The 11,901-nt window shown below is 43.0% G+C and overlaps 1 protein-coding gene across 2 annotated transcripts in view; it reads right to left on the bottom strand.

The window, feature by feature from the left end:
- Window positions 1-11,901, bottom strand: part of KCND3 (potassium voltage-gated channel subfamily D member 3) — a 124,941-nt gene that overhangs the window by 11,354 nt on the left and 101,686 nt on the right. For both annotated transcript variants that reach the window (XM_009272733.2, XM_009272734.2), the window contains exon 3: window positions 3,889-3,990. In XM_009272733.2, the coding sequence (XP_009271008.1) occupies window positions 3,889-3,990 (102 nt within the window). The remainder of the gene's footprint in view (window positions 1-3,888; window positions 3,991-11,901) is intronic.

Genomic DNA, 11,901 nt, shown 5'->3' with positions numbered 1-11,901 from the left:
CCCTTCCTTCTTCTTCCCCCAGCTCTATTTGCTGAGCATGACGCCATATGGTGTGGGATATCCCTTGGGTCAGTTGGGGTCAGCTGTCCTGGCTGCGTCCCCTCCCAGCTTCTTGTGCCCCCCCAGCCTGCTCGCTGGTGGGGTGGGGTGAGGAGCAGAAAAGGCCTTGACTCTGTGTCAGCACTGCTCAGCAGGAACGAAAACATCCCTGTGTTATCAATGCTGTTTTCAGCACAAATCCAAAACACAGCCCCGTACTAGCTACCATGAAGAAAATTAACTCTATCCCAGCCAAAACCAGCACAGTACCTATGTTACTGCAGGCAAACAAAATCTGTGTCTTCATTAGAAGAGTCTGGCTGTAATGAAAAAGCTGATGGGGGGGAGGAGATGGTTTGCTTTTTGAGCTGGGATGCCAGTTTTGCAAGGATTTGATGCCAGCTACCATTCAGTTTGTTCCTGGAAGACATTCACTGAGCTGCTGGTTGCTTGGAGGGAGACTGAAACACACTGTAGTGTCAGTTCTGAAATCCAAAATAATACTTCCACTTTACCTCTTCTACTTAGTGCTTCAGCACACAGATTGGACACTGGTGAACTGAGTTGAACTGGTTCAGTGGTTAGACTGTCCCTTCCCGTGAGAATGGCTGTAACACTTATCTATGGCTAAGCAGATTCTGCTTGTGAAAAGGCACGAGGCCTCACAACCTACTGTTCCTAGGATATACACCTCCTAGTGTTTTAGCTAAAAGGGAATTTCAGCTAGCTGTACAAGGAGATTAACGCTAAGAGGATATGTAGGCTGCTGCCATGGGAAGAAGCTCGCCATCCCTTGAGCACTTCTGACACAAAACCCACTAAAAATCTCTCTAAATGAGAAGAAAATGGTCTGAGTACTTCGTGTCTAGATGGTAAATGCAAAATGCCACAAATCCACATGTTTCTGAAGCAAGTGTCTGTATTCTTGCTAGGAGCAGAATTCCTTCCTGCTGCTGTCTTTGGATAAATCCTTTTCTTTGCTTTTTCTTTACTTTGGTACAAGGCTACAGGCTGAAGACATACTGTTCCCTTGGAAGATGGTGCCAGTGTATTCATTCTGGCACTAATGAAAGGACGTTCTGGCACATGTTCCGGAATCTTGAACAGTCCTTATTTCTCAATTTATTAGTTCGACTGCAGAGCTACAGCCAGGATACGTTCTGGGGCAGTTGTTTTCCTTGGGTAAACTCTCAAGGTGTCAGAGTGCAGGGCAATCTGCTGGGCGCTTGTAAAACAATTGTACATTGATCACAGTACTGTGTGATTGCTAACGATGAAAGTGGTAATATCTAGTCATGGCCATATAGTAATTGCAGTTGGAATTACTGCTGGGTAACAAACCAGCCCTATAGCAATCTGGCCATGTGAAGTCCATTAAAGTTAGCATGAGTCCTGGGCAAGGTATCAAAATGGGATGTGTACCTGACCGACGAAACAGTTTGATACTAATTTGACTGACGGATGTGCACAGTATGTAGATAATATTTTGGTCCCTAATATAGCAACTACAGAAGTCGCATTCCTTCGTATTTTTACAGCTTAAAAAATTTGGCTAGCTAGACTATGCTGTCGTTCACATTTTGTACTCTTCAGAATAGTTTCTTCTCCTGCCATAAAATGAAAGGACATAAAATCTTGCCTTGTGGAGTTGAGACGGTCATGTATACCTTTACAACAAAGGATGTTCTACAGTTCTGTAATTAATTAATGCCACTACGTGTGGATGGAGAGACATGTCTCGGTTCTTGATTCAGGTATGAGGCTAGTCCTCAGGTAGTCAAAGATCACTTCCTGGTGGTCGTGCAGATGCCAGGTATGACTTTGGCAAGTTTCTTGTTTTAGTAAATTATATTCCCGTATGTCACAGGCAGATGGTAATTCTTCCTTCCCCATACCCTTTGCTTTTGACTGTTTCAACGGGAAGTTAATCAGGATGGGGATATTTTCTTACAAAGTATTAGTACAAATGTATACAATATTCAGTGCTTTTCAAAGTAGGATTTGTGGATCTTATTGGGCTGTGGGGGAGTCATGTTAGCATTTAGAGCTATAAGCCCACCAGAAAGCAAGTTGCACCCAGAGAAGCTTGGGAAGACCTGTTCTAGGTGCTACTATATATCTAAATTTAGTTATTAATGGGTAAAAAAATCCTCTAGAACCTCTTTAGAAATGTTTTTGTTTTCCTTCCTGTGTCTACAGTAGCTTTGTAGCCAACAAAATGACCCTTCTTCCACTTATTTTTGGGCAAGTGCCAGGAAATGAACCCATTCGGCTGAATATTTCTCTCAACCTCATGCATTTTGGACTTAAGCATTGGTGCGTCAGCTGCTCTTCCCTGAGTGGTCTTGGCAGGGAGTTTTGGTTGACGAGAGAAGCGAGGAGATTCTTGTTGGGATGACAGGCTGGAAGATCAAGTGCAAACTGAGCGTCCCTGCTAAGCTCTTCTGGCATTTTGAAAAACTAGAAATCTAAAGCTCAAAAGGAAGTCTTAAATTTGTAGTCAAATTTTTGCGTGTTCCTGTGTAATGAAATAGCAGAATCTCAGCTGAGCTGCCATCCCAGTCCTGAGTCTTTCCTTTATGGGGATAAGGCTCTGGACTAGATGTGACCAGTCTTCCTGGTCTCTCATATTCTTGATAAAGAAACTTTTCTTGAACTGCTCAACAGCAACATATGGTTCAAGAAACAGATTTTCTGAGTGTCACTGCCGTTTGCAGAGCAGGAGACAACGTTAGATGTGTAGTCAGAAGGATCAAACTTGTTTTGGAGGGGAGAACAGAAACTGATCTGGGCATCCTACCTTCCAAATCTGTACTTCACGTGAAGTGCTTTTGTAAAGTCAGTTTAAAAACTATTCCGGTTGTAAAGGGCCAGATTCCTCTATCTTGGTCTGCACTGAGTAGCATCCTACATGCAAAATAAGGGGCTACACAATTTCCCTCTGTGTGCTGTACCCACTGAACTTGGGTAGGAGTGGGCTCAGGTCCTAGTGAGCAGCTTTCACCATGAGCTGGAAAGGTTTTTCAGCTTTGATTTTACAAATGCAAGGATGTGTGCCAGGGAAAATAGACATTTGAAGGATTAAGCTCCAAGTAAGGACACGCGAACAAATGCTAGGCAGCTCTGGTAGCTCAATTAAGCATTCTACCTCTCGCTCTTTGCTCCCCACGTGCACGAAAGGCTGATTCATTTGAAATGAAATCCATGAAATGTGCTAATACCTGCTCTGGTGTTGATCAGGCTTAATGTAATAACCTCCTCCCATTTTCACTGATTCTGCTGAGCAATCTGACGCACTTAAAACTTTTCTTTTCGTGAATAGCTAGCATTAACCTCCAGAGGCCTTTCTGTTAAAAATAAACCCACCACCAAACTGCCTGAAACAGGAGCTAGGGAATCTTTTCCTGTCCTGTTGGGCATGATCAGATAGTCCATATTAGAGGGAGACTCTTGAAAATAAATAACTGTATGTTGAGAGTGGATATTTATAGTATGGGCAGACCCTGGGTGGTATAAATCAGTACAGCTCCAACAGCTCCATCGCACAGAGCGCTTCACGGGAACAGTGAACCTGATCATTGCTGGACAGTCAGATCCTTTCCTAGCCCAAGGAGGAGCCCAAGGAAGCTTTTTCCTCCCATCCAGTCTTGCAGCTGGATTCCAGCTGTCCCTCCACGTGGCACATACAGTACATGAGAGCACAATTATAGCATAATGCCGTTCCGCGTGTGAGGCTGCCACGCTGGATAATGAGCAATTAGGTGGCAACGAAGAGAGAAAGGGAGGGAGCCCAGTGGGAATAGGGAGCTTCTCAAACTCTGTGGAGGGAGGTAGTGTCTCTGCACTCACCGTCAGCTCCAGGGCTTCGTTCAGGAGGCCATTGCGCTTGCTGTGAAGGTAAGCGTTGGAGCTGCCTGTTTTGGCCACTCGAATCCTCGCAAGTCGGGCTTTCTGTGAAGAAGGCAAACAAGATGAAGTTATACCTTGGCACACCAAGTGATCGGTCCTGTGCTGGCAATACTAGGAGGAAGGAAATTTCAGGTTCTCCTTGTACCTGAAAAAGCCTGGGTGTGAAATACAAGGGGTGCGCGGACAGGACAAGGCACTGTTAAGAACAGCTAGCACAGGTCTGTCTCCAGGAGTGAGGTGAGTACGGATGTCTGAAGAACATGATCTGCCACAGAGTGTTAATGGCCTTTCCAGAGATAAGAAATGGGCTCCTGCAGATTGGTTTATCCTTTAAAAAGTTAATAGTCATTTTTTGGGGGTGAGGTGCACAGCAACTAGAGACACTTGTCTTGGACATGTTCTTGGCAGAGGAGGACGGCATGACTGTACGTGATCTAGCAGTGTGTACATGCTCTGCATGTGTGTTGCTTTCATGGCTCACCTTCTCTCTAACGTGCTTGGTTGTTTAATCCTCTCTTTGTCTTTCAGCTCTGTGCTCTGACAACTGTGTTGTCACTTGCTCTGCTTGTACTGCAGCTAGCATGGTGACACCCGGTCCTCAGTGATGGTGGAGATGCCGCTACAGTGCAAGTGGCTAGTAACAGGCATTCAGAGGGAGGAGAGCTGAGAGGGAGATTGGGTAACTTGCTCCACTTACCAGTCAAGTAGCATATGTTGTTAATTTAATATTGGGAAATACTAATGAAAAAGTCTATGTTCATCATCCTGCAGTAGGGAAAGGCACCATATTTGTTCCTTTTGTCCTCTGCAGTGGCAGTGCTAGTTTATTAACTTTGGTATCTGATAATGTAAGACTGTCCAAAAATATGCATCTCTTGACAAACTGACAGAAGTCACTCTGCAACAACACAGACGTTCAACTCTTCTCATTTTTATTTATCCCTGACCTTCTTGACCTCCAGGTGGACAAGTTAAATGATAAAAACCAATCCAGAATAAAGCAAGCAAGAAAAACTAATAAGGCCCTCTTTCTTTTTAATCGCACAGTTTTTAGCGTTTCAGTTTTTCTTTTCAGTTGTGCCTGCTTCTCTGTCAAGTGCTGATTTGCCTTTTTCTTTTCTACAGTTAATTTATGACTCAAACACCATTAAAAGTAAATACATGAAATAGCTGTGGCTATTAAAAAATAATTACATTGTGCTGTATTTTAAAATGCTGCATAATCTTTTAAATAACATGGAACTCGTGATTTTCCTTTCTAATTAGAGGTTCTAATGGGTATACACTGTAGGAAGAGTAAAGCCAAGAGGCAAGTATCTGCAGTGGGTCCAGAGAGTGTAATAATTCCAGGAGCTCTATTACCGTACACGCGTGAGTGACTCTGGCCCTCAATATTTGAAAGATTTGTTTAACCTTAAGAGCTTCTGCTTAAGCAGACAATTTCTCAGGCAAAGACGTGTACAGGTTACTAGTTTGCAGCTTTAATTAGGTGACACAGACTATGACCAGTCTGAAAAATAGGTCTTCTTTTGACACCCCAAAATGGGGACATCCAAAATTGACTTTCCTTTCTATACTTCACCTAGATTTCATTGTCCCATTTTAACGTTAAGACTCCAAGTCAGTAGATGAGAGTGAAATCTCTGATGGAACTTACTGGGGCTGAGGTATCTCACAGGGCTATCTGGTCACCCTGTGAAAGGGGCATGAGTTGTATTTGCAAGTCGTAGACTGAGGGCACAACAAGAAAATGAAATTGGATCTTCAGTTTTTCTGAAGACTTTCTCAAACTGCTGTGTTGCTCCAGGCCCCGAATAAGACTGGCCTGAGACTGTAATCTGGAACAAAAGATGCAGAGACTACTACTATTGAAGATGCGTTATGGGGAGAGAGCAGGGGATAAGGGACTGAGGGATATTCCATTTCCCAGTTACATGGCATTGTCTCTCTGTTCCTGTTAATTACATTTTCATTAAATTATTTCTTCCATTTGCAAGTATATGACTTTCCTTGCTTTTCGCAATGATCTTCTCTCTTCCATAATCAGGATTCGATATCGGTCCAGTGATGGTCTTTACAGTGAGGCTCTGATGGCAGCCACAGAAGACTTCCATTTCTTTCTGTGCTTGACAAAATATCAGCTCCTTTGCTGAAGGAGTTACCAGAGTCCCCCAACTTACTCACCTCACCTATAGCAGGAAAGGTTTCATCCTCATCTTCAGTTCAGTCAGTTGTTAAAGTGGATTCAGTCTTAGGCTCTTGTAATGAACATTATTCCCTTTGCCTCCAGGCTAGCAGGGGATCAAATATTAATAGCTGTACTCCATGTGGACTGGAGATGGTTCGTTTCTGAGGTCTGTTCTCTTTTCTTCTTTGAAACAGGGCCACTAGCTGTCTGAATAATTAAGCCCCATAGCTTTTGTAGTTCAGAACAGACGTTGTTATTTTAAAAAATGTCAGTGGGGCAGGACAGAAGTTAATCCTATTCTCCTTACACAAAAGGCTGTCTAGGATAGCCACATCACCTAACTCTGTGCCCCAATCATGATTAAATTTGGTAGATATCTTGATTAACTCAGCTAGAGAAGTTAATTAAAATTGGTGCCTAAAATTGGTTTGGCCCTCCAGACAGTTTCCCACATTAGACTAGAAACAATTCTAAAACCATAGTTCATGTTTTTATGTGAAAGTCTGTGTGTAAATGTGCGTTATTTGGAAAGCATATCTATCAAGTGACACAAGCGTTACATGATATTTAGGTGCAGTGCATGTCATGTGTTTACGTGGGATGCAGTACTTTGATCATGCCTGACAGTAACGAAGGGTTTAAGCGCTGCAAAGCACTCCCCTCTGGCATCTGCAGTGGAGGTTCGACACTGGTTTGTGTGACTGAGCAAAGTGGACTGAGGACGCGAAGGGCACCTGGCAGCAGTGTAAGACTCGGGCCACAGTGTGGAAGCAGGTAAAAGCTGGCCCTTCCAGAGGCGTTTTGTGTTATCTGTTGGAACGCGTCAGTCTGGACTTGGCTGGCCGGCAGAGGTATGCTTTGGCAGATCAGGTGAGGAGTAAGTTACAGAGGCAAAAGTCTTCAACTTAGGGCACCCCACGCAAGCTTTGGAGCAGCAGTGTTTTGCAGGGAACCGTACTATGTACTGTCACGTATTTTGCTGTCAGAAACCTAGAGAATTAGGCTGATGGGGTCTTCCAAATTCTGCCAGTTTTTAACACGTGTGGGTATGCTTTTGTCATCTCTGTCCTGCAGAGCTCAGTACTTCTGGTCTGCAGGACAGAAGACAGACAAGTGGAGGACCATGTTTTTCTGGCCATCTGCTGCAAATGTCTTTTGGGGGTGGGGGGGATAGCCGTCTTCTGCATCTTAACCCACAAACGTGACAGACTAAAGGTCGTTAGGGCCAGGCCTGAGATCACTGTTACTGAATATAACCCCTGCATCGAGAGTCTAAAAAAGGAAAAGAAAACGGCACATTGTGTCTGCATGTAGAGTGGTAAGAGGAGTTGCTAGGAAACCACAGGATCTCAAAATGCATATGACCTAATCTGGAAGATAATTTATATGATGAAAATAATAATACTAATGACAGCCACTTACAGGTTAGAATGATTAATTTGGTTATCTTGGAGCCCACGTGTTCCTGAGAGCAGGATGGAAGGCAGGTCTCAATAACTTCTGGCTCCTTACTGCTTTTTAAGAAACTGGAGACTCGGAATAAGCAGGAAGGGCAGTGAAGCCCTGTACACATGGAGTGCTGAGGTACGGTGGTGAGGATGATGTAAGTGGCTGTCAGCATCCTGGGTATCTACATTTTCCAAAGGGACTGACAAAGAAGAAAGAATAGCCTATCTTCATCTTTTAGCTGCTTTGGAGAAGTGCAAGGAGCAGGAGCTGCTGGCTAGGAAAAATGCTTACCAGATGGCAGGCCCGGGAAACAGCTAATTGTTATTTATTGATGATTTTAATCTAGTTCTTATGGAGATAATGTTCACTCTTGATTTATGTGATATAATAAACTATTAAGTTACAACCTATGACATAATTTCATATTTGCCAGACATCTTCAGCTTTCCAGATCTTCCGTGCTTTTGAGCAAGGAGATGACTGGACTATATGTATATCAGGTACTATGTGTACAGGTCCTACGTCCACTCCTGCTCCCTCTTTGGACTGGAGCTGTTATTAGCGTTATCCTTCACAGAATGGTTGAGGCTGGAAGGGACCTCCAGAGGTCATCTGGTCCAACCCCCGGCTCAAGCAGGGCAACCTAGACCCAGTTGCCCAGGACTGTGTCCAGACGGCTTTGGAATATCTCCAAGGATGGAAACTCCAGAACTTCCCTGGGCAACCTGTGCCAGTGCACAGTCACCCTCACGCTGAAAAAGTGTTTCCTGACGTTCAGATGGAGCCTCCTGTGTTTCAGTCTGTGCCCATCACCTCTGGTCCCGTCACTGGGCACCACTGAAAAGAGCCTGGCTCCGTCCTCTTTGCACCCTCCCTTCAGGTATTTATATACATTAATAAGATCCCTCCAAGCCTTCTCTTCTTTAGGCTAAACAGTCCCAGCTCTTGCAGCCTTTCCTCCTATGAGAGATGCTCCAGTCCATATCCTATCTAACTTTATCTGCTAAAACCACACTAAGAGCACTCCTGGCAGAAAATGCAGCTACACTAGATAATTAACAGTGCTTCACATTTTTTTGCCTAAACAATTAGTAGTTTGAATATGAGTAGAACTATTGCTGACTGCTGCAGTGAGTCCACTGGTGCAGTAGGTGTACACCACTGGTCTTTTAAGGCTGAAATGAAGCTGTTCTCAAAGGTAATCAACAGAATGTTTTGATCTGATTTTTATTTCCAAGGTGAAATATCACAGCCATTCAGTAAGTGCTCGATTTTCTTGCATTTGTCTGCATCTGTTGCTAGTTTGGGTCTGGACTTAAATTGTAGATGGAAAGAAAATGGTTGATTTTGGGCTATGGAAAAGATAACAAGCAGATTGTACATTTAAACAGGAGTTTCTGCAGACTTAACAACAGGGCTTAGAGTATGGCATGACAAAAAAGTGTTTTCCTGTAGTTATGTTCTCACCTTCCTAAAGTGATCTCATCTGTGGTACCTTTGACTAATTTTAGCATAAAATTCAGAAAGGAATTCAGCAAAGACTTCAATTTGTACTTCTGAGTTCAAATTGAACTCTTCGTTCAATTTGTACTTGCACGAACTCAGTGCACGTATGGAACTTGGAAAGGGAATGGATGTAACCTTCATCTGGTGGAAAATAGCTTAGCTCCCGGCCTATTGTAGTAGTTTTTCCTCGCCAAGCAGAAAAAGGAAAAGTCTTCATTTTTTAAAAAGTATTCAAAAATAATAGTGGACAAGAAATTAAATGAATCTACTGTCTGTGGAGTGCTTTCCTCAATATAATCAGGCAACGCTGATCATCTGTCCTACTTATGGCTCTGGGAAGCTGATATGCCATCTTTAACAAAGCCTGGAAACGGGCTGGACTGCCAAATTAGGACTCAGGGTTGTTACATGTGTTTGAACGCTGAGTGAAATAATGGCTGTTTAAAAAGCAAATGGCCCATATAATAAGTACTAGTTGTTATTCTGCTAGCCGTGGTTCCATCTGGCTATTGTAATAGGCAGGCAGCGGAGTTACAGCGGTGTTAGAAAAGTTAGTTTCTGCAGATCATCTTTCTGTCATTTTAACCTTTTTTTCCTAAGAAACAAAGTATGCACATTTGGACTTTCCTTCCTCTCAAATCTTTATGTTAAACAGCTTTTGAGCCAAGTTTAAATATTCTGTCATTTTTGCTTTGGGGCAGATGTTGTAGAGCTGCATATGGAAATTAGATAGTGTAGAACTCATTATATTCCTATATAATTTGATAGAACCACTTACAGTCAGACCTTGATCTTATTTTGAGCCTCTTCATTACTTTCCAGAGATGAAAGATTCCCCTCCCCTCCTCTGTGGCTCTCCTTTTAATCCTACCTTACCCTTGGCACCATTAAAGCAACAGAACATCATTTCAAATGCACTATATCGTTTAATCTTTTCCAACACTGAAGAACATGATGTTCGATCTATTTATAGAACAATGCACAGAATATGGAGTTTAATGGATCTCGGCTTCTCTGCTAGTCATAGATATCCTGGCTGATTAAACACAGAACTTTGAAAAAAATGTCGTAATACGCAAAACTTGCAGAGAGAAATGCAGGACGGTCAGGAAGCCCCTGGAGCACTGAGACTGGTCCCCTCCTATTGCAAACTTCCTTTTGTAGATTTTCATCTTGAACTTACGAAGCTCTGGCTTAAACTTAGTGAAGCTCTTACTCCTACTGGGCATTTATTTTACAACTTCTTTCTTCTGTTTAGAAAATTTCTTCTGATTTCCAGCCTGCATTTGTTGCCAATTTTACTCAGTTGTCATTGTATTTACGTTTTCTTTTTACATAGACCATTCCCTTTCTGGTGTTTGCTGCATTCTACAGGAAAGAATAGAATAAACTTCACTTTTTGTAGAGTTTGACAATTCTCACTTTATTCCTTCGCTTCATATTTAAGAATTAAGCTTTTTTGGAGGCCATTTCGTATTTTTATCCTCTGTAGATGCCCTGCTTATTTCTAATCCCTTTTTTTAGTTATCCATCTATCCATCCGCCCAGCAAGGGTTACAGTCAGACCTCGATCTCTATAAGAACTGACCTTATGGACAGTTTTTCCTTGATTGAAATATGTTATGCACAGTTACTGCATCTTGGCTGAAATTCAAAGCTTCCTCTATGCTGAGGCTCCCACGCTACTAGTCCAGCTGACTGACAAAGCTAGCTCTCGTCACTTCTTAAGTTTGCCTCTTGAAATAATAATAAAAGAAATTCCTACATACATTTTTTGGCATTCTTAATGCCGTGACAGATTTTACTGCTTGGGTCAAAATCGCTCCAGGGATGCGTGGTCAAAGAGATGCTGTACCAGTCTGTCAGAGTTAGAAGTGACGTCTTATGGGGTATAAATTAGGGTGTCAGAATTTGTCTAGAAATGTATTACTTAATAAACATCTTCTCAAGAAAGAGCCTCATGTTTTTCTGCATCGTTTATAGAGAGGTTGCTGTTCTCCATTATTATAAAATAAGGTCCTGTGTTTCACTGAAAGCAAAGTGTGATGAGCATCTGTCTGCCTGTGATTTATCTGTCTTGTCTGTGTTTCCAGACCTCACTTTTATAACATCTTTCACACAGCTCACACCCCTAATTAATAGCTATAAAGTATTCAGGGGATGGAGAAATTAACAGAATTTGATCTACTGTCACATGTCAACTTACTAGACCTGATATATGAACACTAATTAATGGTGTGGAGGCCTGTGGTTAGCTACAGAAGATGAAGGTAATTGCTTCATATAGTGCTGCTCACGCCTTCCCCAGGAAGATGGTGAAAACATGGCAGGGTGGATGGGGACGACAACCACAAAACCTTTGTATGAAACTCAAGAAAACATAAGCAAATTTGTAAAACTCTTGCCCTTCGTTCTCCCCCGTGGAATAAAGCCCAAGGGGAAGAGGACGGCGGGGCTGTTCTCCTGCCTCGTTGCCTGCTCACTGGCAGTGAGAGCAGGTGTCGTCTCCGACGGGCAGGTGCCCACCGGCAGCAAGGGGAGTGAATGGGGTTAAGCGTCAGTGTGGGCAATGCTGTTGCTCCAGGCGGGGTAGGGCCAGGAGCTGTGCTCCATCCATCCCACTTCCCTGTGCTATGAGCTTTCAGCATTAATTGAGAGAAGTGTTGCTTGCTGGTGAACAAAAATTGCTCAGAAGCCATCAGATGACAATGAAGTTGCTGTGCAGTGCAATTAGCTTTCTTTCTGAAGCTGCTCCTAGTTGTTCCTCTTGCTCCTGGGGTCTCTGGGGACAAATCTCTTGCATTAGGCTT

The sequence above is a fragment of the Aptenodytes forsteri genome, unplaced genomic scaffold (assembly GCF_000699145.1).
Source record: "Aptenodytes forsteri isolate BGI_AS27 unplaced genomic scaffold, ASM69914v1 Scaffold142, whole genome shotgun sequence".
Classification (NCBI taxonomy): Eukaryota; Metazoa; Chordata; class Aves; order Sphenisciformes; family Spheniscidae; genus Aptenodytes; species Aptenodytes forsteri.
Note: the sequence above shows the minus strand (reverse complement) of the source record. Positions and strands in the feature narration are given on the sequence as shown.